The 25,355-nt window shown below is 63.6% G+C and overlaps 1 protein-coding gene across 1 annotated transcript; it reads left to right on the plus strand.

Annotated features, from left to right (window-relative positions):
• Window positions 1–656: 656 nt before the first annotated feature.
• Window positions 657–13,049, plus strand: TNFAIP2 (TNF alpha induced protein 2). The gene is given in 14 exon segments (XM_028506303.2): window positions 657–719; window positions 3,319–3,589; window positions 3,925–3,986; window positions 3,988–4,512; window positions 4,514–4,560; window positions 6,479–6,593; window positions 6,743–6,865; window positions 7,021–7,121; window positions 7,705–7,803; window positions 8,367–8,478; window positions 9,256–9,378; window positions 9,632–9,787; window positions 9,919–10,040; window positions 12,006–13,049. Coding segments are annotated over 13 exon segments (1,944 nt in total). The 5' UTR covers window positions 657–719; window positions 3,319–3,372; the 3' UTR covers window positions 12,148–13,049.
• Window positions 13,050–25,355: the final 12,306 nt, after the last annotated feature.

The raw sequence follows: 25,355 nt of genomic DNA on the forward strand, positions 1-25,355 counted from the left end.
CAGCCCCAGCTGGGGCAGGAGTTCCCCAGGCCTGAGTGTGGGTTCCCACGCGACACTGCTGCGGGAAGGCCCCCGGCACAGGCGGGGTGCCAATAGCCGCGCACCCCTGCAGCCCCTTTCCCTGGAGGCACCTCCTCCAGGAAGGCTCCCTCCCGTGTCTCTCTGCAGCCACAGTGATGCCCAGAGTGGGACCGGCCCTCCCCAGCTGGGCCCAGGGAGTTGGAGTGGGTGCCGGCTCTGTGACGAGGAGGCGTTGTCCTGAGCAGGGGGCGGGCCCGGGGGGGGGGGGCTCTTCCAGTTAGCCAATCAGAATCCGTCGTTGGACAATAGGTCAACACCGGACGGGTCGGTCCGCCTTGGGTGAGGATCTCCGTGCACCAAATACCGAGGGGACTCTCCGCCAGTCGCGCCCCCTGCACCCGCCACCCCGCCCCGGCTGGTGGGAGGTGGCGACCACCCGCAACAAACACACACTCACATTCCCCAGCGGGACGGGCCCAGCACCGCCTCGGGGGCGGGGGCGCGCACACGACCAGGAACTCGGGGACGAAGGGAGCCTTCGCCCTAGCCTCAGCCGGCGGATTTTCCGCGGTTGCAGGGTTGGGTGGGGGGAGCGGGAGCGGGGCGGGGGCCCAGCGGGGGGGGGCGGAGTCTGGATCTTTATCTGGCCGTGCCGGGCTCCGGCGGCAGAGCGGCAGAGCGGCGCTGCGACCAACAGAGTAAGTGACCTCCAGTCTCCTGGCGTCCGGCGCCCGTCCCCGTTGTCCCGCGCGGCTGCCGGTCCTCCAGGGTCCCCGGCAGGGGTCCGCGGCCCATCCTCCGAGGGAGCGGCAGATGCGGCGGAGGGGACCAAGGGGGCGGACGATCAAAGAGCCCAAGGCCCCCCGCAGCCCCACTTCTAGGGAAACTGCACGGAGCAGCCCCGCGCTGGAAGCGGGGTCCGGGGTGGCGCCCTCGGCGCGGGCTCTGTCCCTGGGAAGGCGGAGAGGGCGGGATGTGCGGAAAGGCGCCGGGGTCTCGCTGTCTTTCGCGGTAGGAAGGCCGGGGCCCAGGGCGGGAGAGGGAAGCTGGCTGGATGATCGAGGCCGAGTTACTTCACTCCCTGTGCCTGGCCGCTATCTGGGGACGGTTCGCCCTCCGTCCGTCCCCAGAGGAGCCAGGCGCAGAGGCCACGGGAGGCTGTGTGAGCTTTAGCCCTGCGGGGGAGGAGGGGGCGGGGCCGGTTAGCCGGGGAAGCTGGTGGCACTGGGAGGGCCGGGTGTGGGGGCCACCGCTGGGCCGCAGGCTGGGCCACACTGTATACAGGTCTCTTATCTGCGTGCGCCCAGCCAACTGCCCTGGCGGGCGCGGGTGCCTGCCTGCCTGCCTGCCTCTGCAGTGCGGGGCGCCCAGCCCCGCCTAGCAGATGCGCAGCCTTCCCGAGGCCCAGCCAGGGGCAGACCCTTGGCTGCGAGTGCTTTCAGCTCTCCGCAGGGGCCAGCCTCGGGGGCCCAGCCTGGGGGGCTTCCGGGCCTGGAGTAGGAGTCTGTGCCCCAGGCGCGGAGGCAGCGGTGCAGGGCAGGGGCCTGCCAGAGCAGGGTCCCGAGGTCAGACGGAGCCTAGTGGGCGCGGGGACCGAGGAGTAGGGTCAGTGAGAGCAGAGGTGAGGCTGGTGGCAGCCCTGCTGGTCAGGACGGCCCTCTCCCTCACTCCAGCAGCGTGGCGCTGAGCAGCCCAGGCAGCTGGCCAGACCAGCTCCTAGGGGTGCACGGCGCGAAAGTGGGGTGGAGTGGGAGAGGATGCCAGGGGCAGTGGGTGGGTGGGCAGAAGCACCCATTGGCCTCTCGCTGAGGGCCCTTGGTTTGCGGGCTCCCTAGAGTGCCCCTGCTTGGTGCTGGAGAGGAGCTGCCAGACCGAGTGGCACAGGCAGCAACTCTATAGGGCCCTGCCCAGGGTGCCCGGTAAAGCCGGTGGGAGCAGGAACAACCCAGGCTCCCCGGCCCCTGGGAGGGGGTGGGCCCGGGGAGGCAGCAGGGGCTCTGCGGAGGCTGACAGGCCTGAGCTGAGGCCCCCCGCCTCCCCGCCCCACCTGCTCTGCGTCTGGGGCAAGCACACCTCTCCCCACACACTTCAGTGTCTCCTTCCGGATGGCGCGTTATCCGTCAGCACTGTCTGTGGCAGGGGCCAACCGAAGTCGCCAGGTTGCATGCGTGATGACCGGGCGTATTTGCTGTTGGGTGGCAGAGCAGGCGCTATGGTTACCGGTCGCCCCAGTCACCAGGCAGGCCCGGCCGCGTCTGCTCCCTTGGGGTCAGCCTTGTTCCCCTCCCCCAGTCCTGGCCTCGCTCTGATAACGGTCAAGGCGTTTGGAGGGCGATGCCGGGCAGAAGGTGGTCCTGCCCACCCGAGTGCAGCTGGCTAGGCGGTGGGGGACGCAGAGGCAGAGGGACACGTGATGAGCCCCAAGCTCAAGCGGCAGACCACAGGGCCTGTGGACCTCCCCGAGCCGGTTTCGTGAGATGAGGAAAATCACGCCTGGGTGGGAGTGAGGAGGAGGTGGGGTGGGCACCCAGGAGGGGCAGAGAGAGTGGGGGCTGTGGTGAGGGCGGTGTCTCCCCTTCCCGGGGCTGTCGGGGGGAAGCAGGAGCCAGGACGCCTGTGCCCCCGTCCAGGTCCCCTGTGGCTTCAGGCAGCCCTGTCCCCGCCAGCGTGGGGAAGGCTCTCCGACGACCTCTCCCGCCCACTGGGGTGTGAGGGGTGCCGTGCTTTCTGTGGCCTGAGCCCCAAGGCCGTGCCAGGGGTCAGGATCTGCCTGCCTCGTGGTCCCAGCAGGAGCAGGCCTGTTTCTGCTCTCGGGGCCCCTCTGGGCCCCACGGCCAGACAAGAGCAGGTGAGAGCGGGCGAGACAGGGGTGTGCCTGCGCCGGTCTCTGCCTCCGCCCGGCCCCTGGCGCCGCGGGCCTCCCCGGGCCTCTGTGCAGACTCCGTGCACTGGGACCGCAGCCCTTGCTCGGGGCGTCAGGGGTGTCCTCGTGCCCTGCAGCCCCGCCCAGAGGGTGGGCTGTCAGAGGATCGTGTGCCCGAGGAAGCGGAAGCCTTTCTGTCTGGGAGGGTTGGCACCCCAGCTTCCTCCCGCTCTGGTCATCCTGGGAGCGCCTGGAGGGGGAGAGGAGCCGGAGGGGCAGAGAAGCCGCCGTCCAGGGAGGGAGCCACTGTTGGTGCCCACGCGGGCCTGAGGGCCAGCGCCCCGGGGGTCCTGCCAGGGGCAGCTGACCAAGCACACGGGGCTGCCGCCACGCCTGTGCGCCGGGACCGCTCACGCTTCTGTCCCCCTCCCCAGCCCACCTGCAGGCCTGAGCCCACGTGACGCTGAAGACGATGATGACCTTCTCCCATGTCAGAGGCCTCTTCTGAGTACCTGGCGCCGCCCCTGGAATCCGAGGGACCCCCCGAGAGGGGCGAGCAGGAGGCTCTGAGGAAGAAGCCGAAAGGCCTGACCAACATGTTCAGCATCTTCACCAAAGGGAGGAAGAAGAAGGGCCAGCCCAGTGCTGCCAAGACGGAGGGCAAGCCTGAGCCCGAACCCCAGCGTGGGGACCTACTGTCCACGGGTAGGCTGGGGCCCCTCCTGGGCTTGGGGTTCCACGTCAGAGCTGTGCGGGGCCTCTGGGGGGTGGGGCTCCCCGAGCAGCTGGCCCACTGACCCAGGACCCAGAGAGGGCAGGAACCGTGGGCTTGGAGGTGTCTCCCGTCCTGGCTTCCACCTGCACCTCCTGCCTAGTTTGGGGGCTGGGTGGAGGCGTACTGGGCTTCCGTCCCGTCTGAGACACCCACGGGCCTCTTTGGGCGCATTGCTTCGCCCTTTGGGCTCTCATGGGGGCGGAGGTGTCCCCGCCGGCCCCCGACCCGCGGCTGGCCGTGCTAACGCGCTGTCCGGTCCTCGCAGCGGAGGAGCTCAAGGCGGCGCTGGAGCTCGGGCGGCTGGAGGCCGCGGCGCCGCTGCTTGCTGCTGGAGCGGGAGCTGGCGGCGTCGGCGGCGGCGGGCAGCGCGAGCGAGGAGGAGCTGGTGCGGCGCCAGAGCAAAGTGGAGGCGCTGTACGTGCTGCTGCGCGACCAGGTGCTCAGCCTGCTGCGCCGGCCGCTGGAGGTGGCGCCGGAGCGGCTGCGCCAGGCGCTGGCCGTGTTGGCGGAGCAGGAGCGCGAGGACCGGCGCGCGGAGGCCGCGGGGCCCGGGCCCTCGGCGCTGGCGACCACGCGCCCGCGGCGCTGGCTGCAGCTGTGGCGGCGCGGCGTGGCGCAGGAGGCCCAGGAGCGCCTGGACCAGCCGCCGCCCGCGGACGCCGAGGGCCGCACGGAGGCAGAGCGCGCCTTCCTGCACATGGGCCGCACGTTGAATGGGGACCTGGAGGCCGTGGTGGAGCGGCTGAAGCCGCTGTTCCCCGCCGAGTTCGGCGTCGTGGCGGCCTACGCCGAGAGCTACCACCAGCACTTCGCGGCCCAGCTGACGGCCATGGCGCAGTTTGAGCTGTTGGAAGCGCGACACCTACCTGCTGCTGGTCTGGGTGCAGAACCTCTACCCCAAGTGAGTGGCAGGGAGGGGCCGCAGCGGCGGGAGGCCCTGTCGCCCTGGGCGGGAGCAGGGTCAGCCAGGCCAGTGCAGGCAGAGAGTCCCTCGCTGCAGGGCTCCCTCATTTCCGGGGCCTCAACCACGTCCTGCAGCTGGGGACACGGAGGTGCAGGGAATGGCAGGGACTCCGCTGGCTCATGAACTGGCAGGGGGCGGGGGAGGACAAGGACCCCCCAGAGCAGGAGGGCTGCGTGGCAGAGGAGCCCAGCACCGGGGGAGCCCAGGGCAGGGACCCTGTGCGGGTCAGGCCAGGGAGCCGGCCTGGAGGATCGCGGAGGAGGATTCCGCCTGGAGCTGGGCGCATCCCTGCCCAGGGCAGTGCCCGGGCCGGCGGAAGGAAGGGAGGCAGCGGAGGGGAGGGCGGTGCTCTGGGTAGAGGGAGTCCCTTCAGGGCCTGAAGCGGAGCCGGGAGGCATCTGGAAGCCGTGGGAGCTCCTCACTGTTTGGGTTCACCCACAGGCCACGGGGCCCTCCCAGGGAGCTCCCAGACCGGGGCTGGGCGGGGCCGTGGGGCCCCTTGGAAAGACCCCTGTTGTGCGGGGCTGCCCATGGCAAGCTGGCTGCTGGTGGAGGGGCCCACATCTCCTCGGTGGGGTCCGGCTGCGCCAGCGGAGGGACCCGGCAGCGGTGGGCACAGCCTCGGGCGCTCCCTGATTCGCCCAGACTCCGGGGATCCCTGAGCGCCCGCTTGGGTGGAGGGGGACCGAGTGTGGACTCGCCCAGCCCGAGAAGCCAGGGCGTCCTTCTGGGCTGGCCCAGCCCCAAGTGTAAAGCCGGCAGGAAGCCTGGCGGGGCAGACAGTGGGAGCCGTGTCTGAGGGTCTCAGGGACACCTCTGTGGCCGGTGGGCTGGGTGGCGCTGAGCCTCCAGCGAGGCCCGGAGGAAGGGCCGGGGGCGTGGTGGGTGAGCAGTCAGCAGGGCAGGGGCTGCAGGAGAGGGGGGCCAGCCCGGAGCCGGCTTCTCCTCGCCTGCGCCGCCTGACTCACCAGGAAATGCTGGGCACGCACACCGCTGCTGACCAGCCACCCGGTCCCGGGGCCCACGGGGGTCGGCCCGGCAGCAGACAGGCCAGCTGGGCACGGAGCCCCGAGGAGGGGAGGTCAGGGAGGCCTTGTGGAGGCCTGGGTGGCCGGAAGTATGGGGAGCAAAGGGACATGGTGTCCAGCCTTCGGAAGGGGCAGAGAGAGAGGGCCACCCCTGAGCCTCCTGGCACACAAAGGCCTGAGGAAGTGCCCGGGTGGGGCCGTCCCTGAGGGGCCCGGACCCTGCAGAGCAGCCAGGAAGGCGAGTGGAGCCGCCTCCGCCTCCACGGAGCCCTTCCTGCTTGCACCGCCCAGCCGCTGGGGCCGCAGGGCCGGCCTGGCAGGGAAGGGGGGTGAGGGGACAGGCAGGACGGTGGCGGAGACCGGCGGCTGCGGCCACAGGGAGTTGGGTTTCACGTGTGAGGGGGGGTCAGGTTCTCAGGCGGCGGCGGTGAGCAGGTTCCTCCTGCCCAGCGGACAGCTGCCCGCTGTCAGAGACTAGGGTGGAGGCAGGGAGGCCTGGAAGGGAGCCCTGCAGCGAGCCAGGTGGGAGGTGAAGGTGGCTGGGCCCTGGCCGGGGGCTGGGGGCCGGTCCGTGGGGGAGAGGTTTCTGAGCCTGAGTGGGTGGGAGGGTGAGAGAGGTGGAGACACGAGGATTCCAGGGTTTCGACCTGGACCCACCCGAGGAGCCACCATCTGAGCTGCAGAAGCAGGGGTGGGGGGCCGTGGGGGGGACAGACCACGCGGTGAGGAGCCACGGAGACAAGCCGGGGAGGAGAGCTCCGGCCTGAGCGGTGGGGGCTGGGTAGGGGGGGCCGCTTTCCTCACACCGCCCCCCCCACTGCCCACAGCGACATCATCAACAGCCCCAAGCTTGCCGGCCAGCTGCAGGGGGTCGAGCTGGGGAGCCTGCTGCCACCCCGGCAGATCCGGCTGCTGGAGGCCACCTTCCTGTCCAACGAGGTGGTAAGTCTGGCCGCAGCGCCGGGGAGGGGCAGGAAGGGGACAGAGGGGCGGCTCAGGACGGGCAGGACGTGGGCAGAGAGCTGGACCAGGACTTCCGTGTGGGCAGGGCGGTGGGCTTCCTGCCACCCTGATCCTCCTCCCCACCACAGACCAGCGCGAAGGAGCTGATGGCCCGAGCCCTGAGCCTGGAGTCACAGCACTGGGCCCAGGACGTGGCCCCCCAGCGGCTAGACGGCCACTGCCACAGCGAGCTGGCCATCGACATCATCCAGGTAGTACAGCCCACCCCTCCTGCTCACGGACGGACAGCCCACTGCACACATGGCCCACCTCCGAGCCCGCCCCCTCGTGCCCTCGAGCCCCCCTCCCCTCCCCCAGCCCTGGTCCCAGGGCAGGGGCCCTGCTCAGCTCACCCCCACCCCTGCAGATCATCTCTCAGAGCCAGGCCAAGGCCGAGAGCATCACGGCTAACCTGGGCGTGCAGATAAAGCCCCTGCTTTGGGTGGAGCTGGCTGCATTTCTGAGGAGGTGAGTGTGTGTGTGTGTGTGTGTGTGTGTGCGGGATGCACACGGGGGGCCTACAGCCTCGTCCCTGAGCCCCATCCGGGGATCCAAGCGAGAGCAGGGCCCCCTCCCAGCCCCTGGAGTGCCTGTCATTTCGAGCAGGAGTCCTGGCCCCTGCACCACCCAGCCGAGCGCGGAGTGCCCCCTCTCTCCTCGGCAAGGCTCCCGGCAGACCGCCCTCCAGCTGCAAAGAGGGTGCCTCCCAGGGCCTGAGCCCCTGGCCTCCCCTTCTGGTGGCACCTCCAGTCTCCACCCCACAATTCTCTTGGCTGCCTCCTTCCCCCCCTGTGAGGACTCCCCCCTCTGCCCATAGCCCCTCCAGTCTCCCAGGAATAGAGAGGGCAGCAGAGCTGGGCTGGCCCCCTGTTCGGGAGCTCCGCAGGGCCCGGCCCCACTGGGGCGACGAAGTCAGTCCCAGGATGCTTAGGGGCCAGTGCCTGCCGGGCCGTGGGGGTCCCTCTGGGAAAAGCGCTCCGTAAGCCCCGGGAGGCTGCTGTCACCCCAGTGTTTGCGCTGGTCCCGCAAGCGCCACTTCCGGTTTCACCAGCTACCAGCGAGCCTTTGACGAATTTCTGGAGCGGTGCAGACAGCTGGGGAATTACAGGGCCACGGTCATGGCCAACATCAACAGCTGCTGGTCCTTGCGGTGAGCGGGGTGAGGGCCCAGGAGGGGGTGTGGGAGCGGACGAACCCGGGAGGGCACGGCCCGTGGGAGAGGAGGGGCGGCTGGGCCGCTGGGCGGTGGAGGGGGCAGCTCAGCACGACGGGCGGCTGACGTGAGCGAGGCCCGTGGGGGAGAAAGCAGCGGGGAGCGCCGAGGGACGGCGGGTCCGGCCGAGCTCGCAGGCCAGGGGTTTCCCGGTGGCTTTATCCTCCGAGCAGCCCTGCGAGGTGGCTGCAGCGACGGTGCCCCTCAGCCGGGGAGTGCACTGCGGCGTGCGGAGGCTGAGCCACGCCCCCCGGCTAGCAGAGGGTGTGGCCTGGGTGCGTGCTGGGGGTGGGGGGCGGTGAGCAGCTGGGCCCACCGGGGGAGTATGGGCTGGGTGACTTGGACTTGCTCCCGCAGGGAATGGGGACAATGGGGACCCATGGAGGGTTCCAGGGTGAAGAGGTGGTTGAGGAAGATTTTCGCTGGGCCAGCTGGCTCTCTGGGAGTGGGCCTAGGCTGGGCAGGGCCGGCGTGACCCCCCCCCCCCCCCGGCCTTCCAGGACGTTCATCAAGCAGAACCAGCAGACACCCCAGGACCTCCTGGGCTACCTGAGTAAGCTCAAGAGTCACGGCTTCGACACGCTGCTCCAGAGCCTGGTGGAGCGCCTGCAGGTACCCCTGCTGTGCCCGGTGCTGGGGACATGATGGAGGGCGGGGAGGAAGGGCACAAGCCAAGACTGGCTGGTGGGGGCTGGTGCTGCCCGGGACTGAGGCCATGGAGGCCTTGACCTTGCCTCCACCGGGTCGACCGGGGCTTGGCCTCAGAAGAGCCTCAGTGGACCCCACCCTTCAGACTCAGCGCAGTCCCCGCGCTTGGACCCAGTTTGCCTCCCTCGCCCCCAGCCCGTCCCTGGGCCTCACTGCCAGCGGCGATGCTCAGAGCCTCAGCAGCCACCCACGGCCCCTGCCGGAGCCGGGAAACCCACAGAAAGCCCCTGAGGCAGAGTCCCAGGATAAAAAAAAAGACGGGAGGGGTCCCCTGCCTGCCTCCCACGGAGCCCACCCTGTCCCCGGCGACTGGAGCCAGAGGCCATGGGTGGCCTGCTGGCAGTGAAGTCCAGACCACAACCCCAAGGCCTTGTTTAGGCAGGAATGTATTTATTTGAAGGGGTGGGGGGTGGGTGGAGAAAACCTCAAGACAGCCAGATGGTTTTGGCTCCAAAGGAGCCACAGCTGGTTGACCTTGGAGAAGGGTACGGAGACCCCGCCTGTGAGCCAAGCTCCGTCCCGGCCCCCTGGCGGCCCTGGAGCCCCCACCCCTGGGCTGGCCCTGCAGGGCGGTGTGCATGTCTGCGTGTGTGTGCATGTCTGCGTGTGTGTGTGTGTGTGTGTGTCCTGCACCCCTTCCCCTGCAGGGCGGGGCCAGACACCCCCTCTCTCTTGTCCCAGCCCCTGTTCAAGAACTTCTCGCACACCCGCTGGGCGGCCTCGGAGAAGACCATGGAGAACATCGTCCGCACGGTGGAAAGCGCGCTGCCCGAGTTCTCGGGGCTGCGAGACTGTTTCCGGGAGGTGAGGGGGCCCTGGGCTGGGGGCTGGGGGCCCGGGGCTGGGGGCTGGGCCCGGCAGGGGCTGCAGCCTGAGCACGCGTGCTAACACAGGTGTGTGCACAGCCCCACGGACACGCACGCACGTGCACGCCTGTGTGCACTCCTTTGCTCTGCCATCCGCCCTTCCCTGGACTCTTGGCTTCGAGGCCTCGAGGGAGGTGGTGAGCTCCCCGTCAGGGCCTGGCTCACTCGACCCTGCCTGCTGGCCCGCACAGGAGCTCATGGAGCTCGTCCACCGGCACCTGGTGAAGGAATACATCGTGCAGCTCAGCAAGCGGCGCCTGGTGCTCAAGACCGCAGAGCAGCAGCGGCACCTGTCGGGGCAGATCTTGGCCAATGCCGACCTCATCCAGCGCTTCTGCACTGAGCACGTGAGCCCCAGCCGCCCGGGATGGGCAGCCCCTACCCCTCTGGGCCTCCCCCAGCTCCGTCAGGTCTGGCCTGAGCCTCTCGGGCCCCTGGAGAGGAGGCAGCCTCCCTCCAACCCGGCCTGTGCTTGCAGGGCTCCTTGGCGACCTGGCTGCACCAGGCCCTGCCCACACTCGCCGAGATCCTTCGCCTGCAAGACCCCAACGCCATCAAGATGGAGGTGGCCACTTACGCCACCTTGTACCCTGACTTCAGGTGAGGACAGGGCGCCACATGACCTGGGCAGTCGGCACGGCCCTGCCGGCCCCCACCGTGGTCAGACGCAGCCTGGCGTGGCGGCGGTCTGCCGTCGCGGTGCCTGGAGCTCGGTCCCGGCTGCACCAGCTGCCGCGAGAGGGTCCAACAGCATAGCTCACTGGTTCGGCCCTCTGTGCAGCCCCACGAGGCCAGCACCCGAGGCCTGGGGAGCCGCAGACAGGCGGGCAAGGGGGCGCGGCCAGTCAGCGGTAGAGCTGAGATGAGTGTGGTGCTGCCTTTACGGCGCTGCCCCTCGGGGGGAGGCTGAGGCTAGAGAGACCAGGAACTCGCTGGAGGCCGTGGCAGGTCGGTGATGGGGCTGGGGCCCGCCTGTCAGCCTAGAATCCTCCAGGATGGGGCCCTGGGCCCTGTTCTGCAGCGGAGGCTTAGCCCCGGGTTGCCTGCGGGGCTCGGGAGCTGAGGAGATGGTGTCTCTGGGCTGAGTCCTGTGGCACGGAGAGGGCGCCGAGTGGGCCTCGGACTGCAGTGACAGCTTAGCCGCATCCAGCCCCCCACTGACCCGCTGCGCCCGCCCACCTGGCCGCCCACCTCCCTCCCCTCCCCCATCTGTTCGCGTACCCACACCACCCGCCCACCTCCCCATCTGAGCACCGAGGTGGGTGGTTGTGTTGTGTAGCTCTCCGGTGACAGGCGAGGGCGGACCCTGAAAAACTGGAACTTATTTATTAGAAAGTGTGTATTCTCACATGTTTAAACTCCAGCCGCCTTCAAAATACTCTCCATTTGATGCAATACACCTATTGAGACTTTTTTTCCACTGCTCAAAACAGTTTTTGAACTTGTCGACTTTGATGCCTTTTAGTGCTTCTGCCATTTTTTGTTTCACCTCTCCCCCATCGGCAAAATGTTTCCCCGTGACAACTTTTTCCACCCGGGGAAACAAAAAGGTCTCTGGGGTGAGACCGGGTGAACAGGGGGGGTGGGGCAGGGGGCTCACGCTGTCTTTGGCCAAAAACTGCTGAACACTCAGTGAGGTGTGGGCAGGCGTGCTCGTGAGTCACCCACCATGCAATGGCAAACGCGTTGAAAGAATCCTTAAAAATATTCCCTGAAGCAGAACCCAGCCTCTCACAACAGCACCAGCTGGTGCACTGATACGGGTGGGTTCCTAGAACACTCATCCAGCAGGGGACGCCCGTAGGACAAGGGGCCTGCCCTCCAGGAGATAATTCCGGTTTTTTGGGGTCCCTCCTCGTGCTTACCCACCCATCCACATGTCTACCCACCCAGCCATCCTTCCACTCCTCTATCCCTGCACCCATCCATCTATCTACCCACTTTCTGCTCATCCACCCACCCCCACCCATCCACCCGTCCATGCATCTGTCTGTCATCCGCCCATCATCCACCTTCACCCATCAACTCACCCACCCACCCCTCTGCCCATCTCCCACCCATAATCACTGAGCGGTGCACTAGGTGCCAGGCTTTCTCCCAGGCGCCCCCCGGGATGCCGTGAAATACAGGACAGACCAGGTCTCCCTTCTCCCCCATGGAGCGATCACCCCCGGACGGGTGGCGGTGACGAGGGAATCAGGCACAGCAATACAGTTCCAGGTGGCAAAGGCTGTTCCCCCAGCAGCAGGTGCTGGCTTGAGAGGAGGGAGGGCCCCGGGGGAGGTGGCGTTCCCGCTGAGACCCGCAGAGTGAGAGGAGGGGTCGTCTGAAGAGCGTGTGGAGGGACAGCCGGTCCAGGGCCTGCGGCGGGCGGGGCCCGGTGTGCTGCAGGGACAGGCGGGTGGCTGCTGCTGCCGGGCTGGGGGGGGGGGGCAGTGCAGCCCCCGTGGGCGGCCAGCTGGCCGCAGGGCGCCGCACTCCGGCCAGGAGCCTGGGGGGCTGGGACGGGGTGCGAGCAGGGGTGTTGGGGACCAGGCTGGACTGACGGGACGTTCTCCTCGCCAGCAAGGGCCACCTGAGCGCCATCCTGGCCATCAAGGGGAACCTGTCCAGCAGCGATGTCAAGAGCATCCGGAGCATCCTGGACGTCAGCGCTGGGGCGCACGGGCCCCACAAGTCCCTGTTCTCACTGATAAACGCTGCTTAGCTCTTCCTGCGGCCTGACCTGCTGTGGGCGCTCGGCGGGCATTGGACACGCCCCTTGGGGGCAGCCACCCCACTGGGGGGCAGTTCAGACCGGCACCGGCTTCTCGGCCCCTCACGGGCCCCCTGCCTCCTGCTGCTGCTGCTGCTGCTCAGGCCTCGCCGAGGTGTGGGGCCCTAGGCAGCTGGAACCGGACAGGCTCGCTTTGTCACCAGTCCTGCGGGGGCAGGCACACCCGCCGCGAGGAGCCAGGGAGGCCACACCTGAGGACGGACGGTTGCTCCTGTGTTTGCTGAAGGCGGGAGAGGGGCCGGGGCTCAGAGGTCCCAGGTCCCCTCCTGCCGGTGGGGCCCTTCCCAGTCCACCTCGCAGCTGCTCCCCCGTGGCCCGTCCGTGCACCCGGGCGGGCGGAAGGCAGCTGGAAGAGGAAGGGAAAGAGGAGCCCTTATCTGGGGCCGGGGAAGGGGAGTCCCCCAGAACACTGGGGCCCCTCCAGCGCCAAAGCCCTCCTCCAGATTGCACGGGGACCCCTGCAGCACAGACCCTGGCCTCTCCCATTGCCCACAGGCACCCCCTGAGGGGGGCCCAGGAGGAGGCCTCCGGGGTCTTCTAGGGCTCAGCCTGCCCCCCCCATGCAGGCCCTGGGTGGGGCAAGCTTGACCTCTGACCCCTTTCCCTGTGTTAGTTTCCTCCTGCTGCTGTAACAAATTTCCACAAACGTAGCAGCTTAAAGCAAGACTTATTTTCAGTTCTGAGGCCCTGTGCAGGTCTGCGACTTGAGGCCTGGGCGGGCTGTTCCTCCCGAGGCTCTGGGGGAGCACCCCCTGGCCTCCCGCAGCCGTGAGAGACCACCCTGCCCGAAATCGTGGCTCACAGTGCCCCCCCCACCCCAGAGCCTGTCCCACCCTAGCACTCCCCTCCTGCCTCCCTCGCCCACGTCAGAGCCCTCGCCATCGCCCTGGGCCCACGTGGGGGGCCCGGACCCTCTCCGCCGGTCACGGCAGCGGATCAGCGGTCTCAACTCCACCTGCCGCCCCCACGCCCCTCGTGCGGAGCCTGACACGGTCTCGGGTGCCCGAGAGGAGGGTGTGGCATCTGCGGGAGCCACGGGTTTGCTCGCCGTGGCCTCCGTCTGCCCCCTGCCCCGGGACACCTCGTCCACCCCTAGAGGACGGGTCAGCTGCCCTCCGACCTCTGCCCACCCCACAGACCCTCCCTGCATCAGGGGCAGTTCAAACTCGGGGGCTGCCGGGGTCGGCTGGCCCCCTTTCCAGGTACTTGGCCGGGACCTGGCCCGTCAATGGTGCACAGAAGCCTTTGTACATTTGTACAGTTAGCGTGTTTGATGTTATTAATATTATTTTTGATATATACTGCTTTTGTAGGTGTCTACTCAGGACAGGACCTGGGTTCTTATAACTTGACATAAAGCTGCCTTCAGAAGTGGTTGTGGAGTGATTGGTCTGGGGAGTGGGCGGGCATCCACAGCTTCCCCCGGCTCCTGGCGCCTGGACAGGCCTGTCCTCCCTGCTCTGTGGCAAGTTCACAGTGGGTCCAGCCCCGCAGCACTGCCCGCCCCTTCTCCCCGTGAGCAGGGGCTTGGGAAGCGCCTGCCCGCACTCCCTTCCTGAGGCGGGCGGGGGTGGGGGCTGGGGGGGCGCTGGACAGCCATTTCAGCGCCGTGTGTAGGGCCGCAGTGGGAACCTATCCTTCTATTGCTGGAATTGACCTTGAAAGCCACATCCGTGAACAGGGAGCCCCACAGCCTGTAGGGAGGGACCCCAGCTCACTGGGGAGGGTGTGGCCGGACTGCAGGGCCCATGTGCCGCGGCACATCAAAGCCCAGTAACACGCGGACAGGAGTTTGCAGCCAAGGAAGTGTGGGCGTAATGAGGACACGGGTCCCGGGAGGCCAGGCCCCGCCCCCCCACCCCCCACCCCCCACCCCCCATGGCTGACATCAGCCCTGGCTTTGCAGCGTCTGGTTGCGCAAGGATGCAGCTTGATGGGTCTGTCTGGAGCTGAAACCACGCAGACCCAGCGGTTTAGCCAGAACTCCTTCCGTGGCGAGCAGACCTGAAGCTTTGGTTTACGACTACTGGATACCGACCAGAACCGCACTGTTTCTGAGGCCTTGATGACCCAGCAAGGGAGGGGGTGGGGGAGGCAGGGTGCTGGGGGAGGCCAGCTTGAGTCAAAGGGAAAAAAAAATCAAACTAAAGCGCAGACCAAGAGAAAATGAGGTTCCTGTGCAGCTGCAAGGGGGTCCCCCTCAGCACTCCCATCCCGGCCCGGGGTGTGGGGAAGGAAGGAGGGCACCTGACCGGTCCATTCCACAGAGCGGGGGGCAGACGAGGGCACTGCCTTTGGGGCCTGGGGTCCTGTGGGGAAAGGCCTGGAAGTCGGGGGGAAAGGAAGTCGGGGTTCCCTGAAGCCATAAAGAAAAAGCATGGGAGGGTTCCAAAGAGGTGATTGGGTCTGAGGAAGCATATGATTACAACTTGGAAAGATCCTTCTGGCGGCTGCATGGAGAATGGGGGGCAGCGGGCAGCCCGGGAGGCCGTGTCAGGGGCTGGGGTCACCAGGGGACCGTAGCTGCTGATGTGACGGGAGAGGAGGCCAGCTCCAAGGCCGGGGCGAGGGGCGAACATCAATTCCCTGAGTCATCCCGGAGACCCTAGTCCAGCCCGGGGGGACCCAGCCAGGGTGGGTATCAGCAGCCTGGGCCAGGGACACAGGGGGCTGGAGGCAGGGAGGGGGGGCCCACCTGTGGGGCCAGTAGGGATGAGGAGGGATCCACAGCGCAGTGGGGAGACGAGGGGGTGGGGCAGCAGCCCCAGGAGACCACGGTCTGTGTGGCACCGGGTGCCTGGTCCTTGGGTAGTTGGAGCCTCGTGGGGGCCTGCGGCCTGTGCTCCGTTTCTGGGGCCACTCCTCCCGGGTTTGGGGCCGAGGGGAGGGGAGGGGGAGACAAAGTGTTGAGAGTCCAGGACCAGGAGGGGGGTTTGTGGAAGGAAAAGGGGCCCCACTCGGAGCCCGACAAGCTCAGGAGGCCCGCGTGGCGGCCCGACAGACTCAGGGACCAAAGTGGCCACCCAGGCCGGTCTGACGTGGGAACTTCCTAACGCGGCCGGTCACGGCAGGAGTCTCGTCCCGGGCCGGTGGCTCCCTTGACAAAGGTCAGGCTCTACCCTGACTGAGCCTGTCGGTCCTCTGTCGCACCTGGGACGACTCTCCCAGCCCCCCAGGGCTCGCCGGCCTGCACGGGAGCCCACCCTGGTATCCCACCCTCCCCCCAAGCTCCGTGGACTGTAAGTGCCCTCCCACCCCCACCCCCAGCTCCGTGGGCTGTAAGTGCCCCCTGTCCTGGGCCCACCCACGTAGAGGGAGGGCGTGTCTCTCCGCTTCACTCCTTACCCAGTCCCGGAGATCCCCCCTCGGCTTTCTCCTGCCCCTCATCTACCCCCCACGGACTCCCGTGACGCCCCTGTGTCCCCTCCTTTGATCCTAACGTATAAAACCAGGTGCGAAATCACCGTTCCCGGGGGCCTTTTCCCAGCCCATTGAGATTCTGCTTCCCGGCAACTGCCCTCACTTTGGGTCACATAAACGCATAAAAATTCTTACAGCCCTGATGGGTGTGTCTCAGCTGGTCAGTGCACCTGGCGCGGGCACAGCTGCCAGCGTCGGAAACCCCCTGAGCAGGGACAGACGCCCGAGCAACGGAGTGCCAGGCAGCTGCGGGCGGGGAGAGGGAAGTTCTCCGCGTTCCGCTGCGGGAGCGGCTCCAACGGGTGACGCTCAGGGCAGGAAAGCGGGGTGCGGGCCAGAGTTGGGGGTGCTGCCATGAGATAAAATAGAGTGGGGAAGCGACGCTCGTGCCCGCCCCGGCGCGCGGCGGGCGGCCTACAGGACGCTCCCAGAAGCAGCCGCGGCCTTCGGTGGGCGGGCGCGCGCACGGCGGGGTGCTGGGGGTGGGGCGGAGGAAGGGGGCAGCCGTGGGCACCGCCTGTTCCGGGAGTTTGGGGTTTTTTTTTTTAATTTAATTTTATGTATTTATTTTTAGAGAGGGAAGGGAGGGAGAGAGAGAGACAGAGAGACAGAGAGAGAGAGACAGAGAGAAACATCAATGTGCGGTTGCTGGGGGTTATGGCCTGCAACCCAGGCACGTACCCTGGCTGGGAATCGAACCTGGGACACTTTGGTTCCCAGCCCGTGCTCAATCCACTGAGCTACGCCAGCCAGGGCCCGGGCGTTTCTTGTGGAGCCGTGGGAGCGTGTCGCATGTGACAGGTCGTGACCTGACATCCACTGAGACGTGGGAGCAAGTGTCCCTGGAGGTTCGAGGCGAGGCCGCGGGACTCGGGTGGGGCCGTCCAGCCATGTCCAGCGCCTGTCGGAAGTGGGTTCTCAGCCAAGTTCAGCTCCAGGTGCCGGCCCGGAGTCCCGGAGTTGGGACTCACCGAGGACATGGGTTTTGGTCAGGAGGCCGTGCCAGGGCAGGAGGACGGCCAGGGTGCGAGGCACTCAGGTGAGGTCACCGGAGAGGACCTGGGTGGCAGGAGGGTGGGGCGGACAACTGGTGGGGCACCGCCAGGGTGAGCCCGTGCGGGGACAGGGGGCTCCCACACAGGGGACTCCTGCCGTTGAGGTCCTGGAGGGGCTGCATTTCCTGGTGGGGACACAGCGGGTGCGACCCCGAGAGGTCGCGACCCCGAGACCAGAGCAGTGGGTGGAGATCCCGGCACAGCCCTGCCTTTCCTGGACGCTGTTCCCCAACCGGCACTGCAACCAAATGCGCGGTGAGCTCCCGGCCTCCGTCAGCCAGGCGCTTCCCGGAGACGGGCGGCTCGGCCAGCTCAGTGAGCGCCGTGGCTCTGAGCCCGCACTGCCGCGCCTCCTTGGCTGAGCAGTGACCTCCTGGGCCGGAGGCCACGCCCTGGGGAACACCGTGGCGGCAGACAAGGGGACACACAAGGCCTTCCGAGGGTCTGGGAACGGTGGCCTCGACCGAAGCATTATGGGTAAGGAGGCCAAGTGCACCCCCAGAGTGACCTCGTCCAGGGAGGCTGCCTCCCGGCCCCCCCGCCCCGGGGTGCAAGGGTCCAGGGTAACCAACCCGCCAGCGGGGGTGGGCTGCCCCCCCCCCGGAGGTGGGGTCAACGGCAGCTGCGTGCGCGTCTCTGCTGACGTCAGAGACGACGATCGGCAGCAGCCCGAGTGGCCTGGGCCGAGAGGTCCCTGTTCTTGAGCCCGCGGACGGCCCCCCCCCGTTGCCAAAGCCGCCTTGTGGGTGGGCTCACTGAGAAAGCACTGGGGTGACAGGGGAGAGAGGCTGCCGTGGGCCAGATTATGTGCCCCCCAAATTCACACAGAAGCCCCACAGCCCCGTGCCCGGGAACGCGGCCTTGTTTGGAGCTGGCATCTTCGCCGTGGTCCCATTGAAATGAGGCCCTGAGGCTGGGCGCTAACTAACTGTGACGATGTCCTCGCGGGAAGGGGGCACTTGGAGGCAGCACGCACACGGGGAGAGTGCCGTGTGACCATGGAGGCAGAAACGGGGTGATGCGAATAAACTGGAGGGGCACAACCAAGTCATCCCAGCGACTGCAGCAGCTAGGTGAGAAGCCCCGCCCGCCGGGCCCGCCCCCACGCTCCCCGGGAGCAACCCTGCCAACCGCTGGCCTCTGCCTTCCAGCCTCTGGAACTCGGAGATGTTCCTTCCTGCTGCTCCAAGCCGCCGCGGTGCCTGGCTACAGGGCCCCGGCAGCCGCAGACAGGGCCGCCAGCCGTCTCTGCGCAGCGCCCTTCTTCACCCGCGAGGCCACGCCGGGAGCAGCATCCCCGCGGCCCACAGATGTGTGCGTGTCTGCGCCCACTTCCCCACACTGTCTCGTCACCACACTCCCAGTTCTGTTTTTCCCGAGTCACTGACCACCCAGCCAAACTGTTGGCAACTATTTTTATTTACTTTTAAAAATCTTTTTTATTTATTTTTAGAGAGAGGAAAGGAGGGAGAAAGAGAGGGAAACATCAATGTGTGGTTGCCTCTTGTGCGCCCCCTATTGGGGACCTGGTCCACAACCCAGGCGTGTGCCCTGACTGGGAATCGAACCAGCGACCCTTTGCTTCACAGGCCAGTGCTCAGTCCACTGAGCCACACCAGCCAGCGCGCAGCCGTCTAAATTAGCACAGATCTGTACCACTGGCCGCCTCCCTCTGGACACAGCGGACAACCAAAGGCATCGCTCAGCTCTGCTTCCAGGGATGTTTCTCCATCGCTGTCCTCCGGGGCACGCTGAGGGAGGCTGTGTCTGTCCACTTCCAGGAGCAGCCAGCATGCCACGCGGCTCTGTCTGTCAACCAGGTGACTTCTTCCCGCCTGACACCCCACAGCCGCAGGCACAGGCTGCGGGGGAGAAGTGATGCTCCAGGGGGTGGTGTGTGCGGCAGGAGCCTGAGCCGCCTTCCTGGCAAATTGCTTGGGCGCCCGTTCGGGCCTGCCCAGGCGCGGCCCGCACCCTGCCTCCACCCGGTGCCGGGCTGCCGCCGTACACACCTCACCGGTGACCGGGCGGTCCGGCCACCCCAAGCTCACGACGGCAGACTCGGGCCCCAAGGTCACCCGTGTCTCCCTCGAGCCCCAGGTGAGAGCCAGCAGCAGCTGCTCAGAGAGAAAGCATGGATCCACAAGGAGCACACAGAACTGCCCCAGAGTCCCGGGGCCATGGCTGAGGTCTTCCCGCGAGGCCCGTCGAGGGTGTTCTGAGCACCCAGGGTCTGCTGGGCTGCAGGGCCCACATGGTACCGGGGCTGGTGCCACTCGGCAGCCGAAACCTGCACAGCCTTCCCGGCCCAGCTCTCCTCCGGAAATGGGCTTCCCACGGGGTGGGGGGGGACCCTGAGGAGGTCCTGGTGGAGCGCGCTGAATCACATCGCTCCCCAAATCGGCCTCGGCCCCCGCTCTCGTGGTAGATGGTGAGGGGGTGGCAGTTCACCTTTCACTTTGGAGGAGGTATTTAAAAATTCCCCAGAGTAAAGGGCTCCCCCAGATGCAGGAACCACAGACATCTAAATTTGGGGTGTTATCTCCCACCTTCTAGCTCACACACGTCTCATGAAAGTGTGTGAAGTACTTGCTACTTCCAATCTGCCAGATCCAACCAGCGTAACGTTTCAGCGGGATGGGCCCTGGGAGGTTCTTTTTTTGTTTTGTTTTTAATTTTTTAAGAGAAAGAGAATGGAGGGCGCAAGAGAGGAAGAAAAACACCAACGTGAGAGAGAAAGATCAATCAGTTGCCTCTCACACGTGCCCCAACTGGGGAACGAACTCGAAGCCCAGGCATGTGCCCCGACCGGGAATCACCAGAAACCGTCCCGTCTGCAGGACGGCGCCCAGCCCACAGAGCCCTCTGGCCAGGGCAGAGGGTTACTGTTCACTGGGGACAGGGACTTGTTTTTAAAGGCGAGAAAGTTCTGGGGATGGACGATGGTGACGGCTGCACAGCAACGTGACTGTACTTGATGCTGCCGAACGGCACGTTCAAAATCGGGTAAAATGGGGCTTCCCGTCAAGGTGGAGGCACGTACGTAGACTCGCTTCACCTCCTCGTGCAACCCCAGAGAGAATTACAAGTAGATCTCAGAACAAATAACACCCAGAACCGTCAGAAAATCGAGCTGTGTGGACGCCCAACAACCAAGGATTTGAAGGAGCCACATTCATCCAGACGGGTGGGGGGGGGGAGTGGAGGGGACAAGCCAGGAGGGGCAGAGGTCTGGTGCGGGGCAGAGGGGGGCAGCAACAGAGCAGGCGACCCCACGGTCACAGTGGTGGATGAAAATCAGCAGGGACCCAGAGCCTGCAGGCTGGTGCGGTAGCTGAGGCCCATCAGCCTGGCCAACACTGTTTGACCCGCCTCGGAGATCCCCAGAGGCTCCGCCCCATCCAGGTTGGGGGCCCACTTGAGCTGCTTTTCCATGAGTGGCTGGTCTTGGCTCTTGCTTCACAACAGCCTACATCCTTTCAAACAAGCAGCAGCTGGCCTCCGTGAGCCCCAGGCCTGGCACTAGCAGCAGCCAGCCTAGACTCACAGCTTGGCTCACTTGGGAATCTCCAAGCTCAGCACAAGTAGCAGCCATCTCAGATTGCTTCATAGCTCAGGCAGGGTAACCCTGGGCAAAACACAAGTGGGGGCTGACCTTGGCCTGCACCACCCAGGAAGCCCCAGGGCCAGTGCACCCAGTGGACAGCAACAAACCACTTGGGAGCACCACCACCCTGCCCCTGCACAGCTGATCCTCCATGGAGGGCAGAGGCTGGTGGTCAGTGGTCACAGCCAGTCCTTGCAGCTGAGTGGCCTGGGTAAATTTCTCCCACTGATGTGCCAACAGCAATCAAGGCTCAACTACAAGAGGAAGGGGTATGCAGCCCACATAGAGGGTGCACCTCAAGTACCCAGCTTGGGTGAAAGGGGAGGCTGTGCCACTGGACCCTACAGGACACCTTCTACATTAGGCCACACCACCAAGACACGGAGTCAAAGCTGCTCTACCTAACACACAGAAACAAACCCAGGGGGGGCTCCCAAAATGAGGAGACAAAGAAACATGGCCCAAATGACAGAACAGATTGAAACTCTAGAAAAAGAGCTAAACAAAATGGAGATAGCCAACCTATCAGTTGCAGAGTTCAAAACACTGGTGGGAAGGATACTCAAAGATCTTAGTGAGGACCTCAGCAGCATCAAAAGATCCAGTCGGAAATTAAGGATTCACTAACTGAAATAAAGAACAATTTACAGGGCCCTGGCTGGTGCGGCCCAGTGGATTGAGTGCCAGCCTGCAAATCAAAGGGTCCCTGGTTCTGTTCCTCATCAGGCATTGGGTTGCTGGCCAGGTCCCCAGTTGGGGCCATGTAAGAGACAACCACACATTGATGTTTCTCTCCCTCTCTCTCTCCCTTCCTCTCTCTCTAAAAATAAATAAATAAAATATCTAAAAATCCCAAGAACAATTTACATGGAAACAAAAATAGAGTGGATGAAGCCGAGAATCTCATCAATGATTTGGCTCATAAGGAAGAAAAAAAACACCCAATCAGAACAACAAAGAAAAAGAATCCAAACAAATGAGGACAGTGTCAGCAGCCTCTGGGACAACTTCAAGAGATCCAACATTCACATCATAGGGGTGCCAGAAGGAGAAGTGAAAGAGCAAGAAATTCTGTCTGAAAAAAAACAAAGAAAACTTTCCTAATTTGATGAAGGAAATAGACATGTAAGTCCAGGGAGCACAGAGAGTCCCAAACAAGATGGATACAAAGAGGCCCACTCCAAGTCACATCATAATTAAAATGCCAACGGTTAAAAATACAGAGAGAATCTTACAAGCAACAAGAGAAGAGAAGTTAGTTACTTCCAGGGGAATTTCCATAACACTGTCAGCTGATTTCCCAAAAGAAACTTTGCAGGCTGGAAGGGACTGACTGGCAAGCAATATTCGAAGTCATGAAAAGCAGGGACCTACAGCCAAGACTGCTCTACCCAGCACAGCTGCCATGCAGAACTGAGGGGCAGATAAGGAGCTTCCCAGACAAGGTGAAACTACAGGAGCTCATCATCACCAAGCCGCTATTATGTGAAATGTCCACGGGACTTAAAAGAAGATCAAAACTATGAACGATAAAATGGAAAAATATGTATCGATGGCTGAATCTAAAAAACAAACTAAGCAAACCAGAAGAACAGAGACAGAATCACGGATACAGACAGCGTTCTGACGGATGACAGATGGGAGGGGGTGGGGGGTGTGTGGGGGAAGAGACGGAGGGGGTAGGCGGTAAGCAGTACAAACAGGTGGTCAGAGGACAGCCAGGGGGACGTGAAGTGCAGCACAGGGAATGGAGCAGCCGGAGAACTCACACGCATGACCCGTGGACATGAACAGTGTGTGTGGGGGGGAGCTGCCTGAGGGAGGGGGGCTACTGGGGGAGGGGGTAAGGGGGGAAAAGGAGGACAACTCTAGTAGCATAATCAATACAATATAATTTTAAAAGAAAAAGAAAAAAATAGGGAGGGATACCTTGGGAGAGAGCAATCCCAGCCCCAGGCCAGACCGCACAGCCCAGGGTTCCAGAGCCAGAGAGAGAAACCCCCATAACTTCTGGCTGTAAAAACCAGTGGGTGCTGGGGTGACCACTGGGGGAACCAATATACACATCATGAACATCCCAAGGGGAAGAGAGAGAGAAACGGGCAGAGAGACTGTGTGAGGACAGAATGGCTGAAAGCTTCCCAAGTTTGGTGAAAGACGTGATACGAACATCCAAGAAGCTCAGCACGCTCCAGGTAAGACACACTCGGACAGCCCCACGCTGAGACACACCGCCGTCAAACTCCTAAAAGACAAACACAGAGACAGCACCCTGGAGACAGCACCCTGGAGATAGCACCCTGGAAACAGCACGAGAACAGTCGGTCGTCATGTAACCGGAAAAGACACCGGCGTTCGGGCTGCCTGTCACTACCAAATCCAATAAGCAATGACAGTGATTGAATCTTTTCTAGGTCCTTTATTCAGATGGCCGGCGATCCAAGAAGATGGCGGGTTCATACCCTAACAAACCATCTTACTCTTTCTTTCCCGGCCAGATCTTTTATAACAGGGTTGGAGGAGGGTAAACAAGGTGTCAGCAAAAGCCTTTGAAATTCAACAGTTGCCTCCAAGGGGCGAGGGTAGTCGCTTGCTTCTTCCTGGTACAGAAGTCTCCAGACGAGGTCATCTCCAGCTAATGCCCAGGAGGTCATCTGCTTAATCTCAGGCTCCAGAATGGGCCTGATCTGTAGTCACTGAAACAAAAACTTAACATACACATGACTTGCTAGACTGATAACTATTTACCTTAAGCGAAATTTTCCCAAGCCTTAAGCCCCTATCAGTCACACTCAAGGGACCCTCAAGAAGACCACGATCCTCTTTCTCGTCGGGACTTCTGGGGGCCGAAAGACAGCGGGTCCGTCTGTGCATAACGCTAAAGAAGAGAAGCCAGCCAGCCAAGCATCTTCTGTCTGGCAAAGCTGACCTTCAGGAGCAAGGGAGAAAAGAGCACATTCCCAGGTGACACAGAATTGGGAAACTCCGACCCGTGGGCCCTCCGGCACGGAATGCGCCAGGAAGTCCCGCGGGATAGAACGAGCAAACCCCAGGCAGCGGCTGGAAGCCGCAGGGGTGAGGGGAGGCCTCCGCAAAGGGAAAGGCTTGGGCGACTCTAAGAGCTGGTGTGATGGGGACAGGGGACTCAAGACTGGGGAAATTTGGCTTAAGGTAAAAAGTTGTAAGTCTAGCAAGTCATGTGTATGTTAAGCTTTTTGTTTCAGAAACTGCAGATAAGGCCCCCCTGGCTCCTGGGAAAAGCAGCCGACCTCCTGGGCCACTGGCTGGAGATTGCCGCCTGGGGACGTGTTGGAGGCATCCGGGCCTTTTGTGTGACCCCCCCCCCCACCAACAGCTAACTGCCGAGAACAGGAAGGCTGCAGCTTCGCCCACCCAATCCTCCCTGAATCTCAAAGCCCTCACTGTACCTTATGTGTCCTCCCCCACCCCACTTATAAAAGATCTGGCCAGGAAAGAGAAGGGAAGATGGTCTGTTAGGGTATGAACCCGCCATCTCCTCAGACCGCCGGCCATCTGAACAAAGCGCCCATAAAAGATTCAATCGCAAAAAAAAAAAAAAGATTCAATCGCTGTCATTGCTTATTGGGTTTGGTAGTGACAGGCAGCCCAAACGCCGGTGTCTTTTCTGGTTACAGTTGTATCAGTGGCCTGTGGCTGTGCTTTCGCTTGTTTTCTGCCTGACCAAAGCATTTGAAGAAAATAATCGTTAGTGTAAAAGCTAGTATTATTATCACTTTGGTGTATGACTCCAAATCTTGTTTTCTACATGAAGGGACCAATGTACTTAATGCAATGATTGGTCTAGCCCTGGCCAGCCTGCTCCATTGGTTGGAGCGTTGTCCTGTACAGTAAAAGGTTGGGGGTTCGATCCCTGGTCAGGACACACACCTAGGCTGGGGGTTCAATCCCTGGTCAGGACTCTCATGGGAGGAAACTGATCAATGTTTCTCTCTTTCTCTCTCCCTTCCTTTCTCTACATAATCAATACAAGCATGTCCTGGGTCAAGGATTTAAAAACCTACTAAAGAAGGAATTATTATTTTATGTTGCTGAGAACACAAACGTGGTATAAGTGCTTGATGTTGAGCTCTAGAAAGAGACCCATTTTGAAGAAACATATGACATGGTCCCCAGCCAAGAGGCAGTTAAAGGAACTGAGCCACCCACACCCACGAAGTTCCCTTTTCCGGGATCCCTGGGTGACCTAGAAAACGGATCCTTCCAGTGACCCTACCTCCGCCCTCCCACGCCCTAGATCCCACTCTTATGCTTCCAATTAGGCTCTAACAAGTGACCCCACAAGACCTCGGGCACCCCACCCTCAGACCCCAAAAAGGGCAGAGCCCCAGGCCCACGTCCTTGTCCTCTCCTCCCAGCCTGGCTGTGTGACCCTCGGCGGGGGGGGGGGGGGGGGGGGGGGGCGCCCTCCAGACCCATGAATAATAGAGCGAATTCCTCAGGTTCCCTGAGGGCGTCCTGCTGAAATGCACCTGCAATCGTAAGAGGAAATTGTAACAGGGAATTCAAGGGCCAGCCCAGCGACAACACCCACCTGGGCAGGAGACTCTCCCGCCCCTGGGTCACTGTCAGCTGGTGGGCCCAGGCCCGTGCCTCTGATGCTCCGAGCCGAGGGGGTCGCCACCCAAGGGCTGGACGCACAACGGTGATGCCTACAGACGTGGCCGTGTCGTGGCCGCAACCGCAAGGGTCGGGTAGCACCGCAAAGGAGAGCCCGTGAAGCTAGGCTGGTGCAAATTTAAACTAGGGTGTCACAGTGTTAGCATGTTAGATGTAATAATCCCCATGGTAACCACAAAGAAAATAACTACAGAATAGACACAAAAGGAAATTAGCGCCCTGGCTGGGGTGGCTCAGTGGGCTGAGCACCAGCCTGAAAACTGCAAGGTCACCAGTTCCATTCCCGGTCAGGGCACGTGCCTGGGTTGCAGGCTGGGACCTTGGTTGTGGGTGTGTGAGAAGTTCCAAATTGATGTTTCTCTCCCTCTCATTCTCCCTTCCTTCCCCTCTCCCTAAAA

The sequence above is a fragment of the Phyllostomus discolor genome, chromosome 1, assembly GCF_004126475.2.
Source record: "Phyllostomus discolor isolate MPI-MPIP mPhyDis1 chromosome 1, mPhyDis1.pri.v3, whole genome shotgun sequence".
Classification (NCBI taxonomy): domain Eukaryota; kingdom Metazoa; phylum Chordata; class Mammalia; order Chiroptera; family Phyllostomidae; genus Phyllostomus; species Phyllostomus discolor.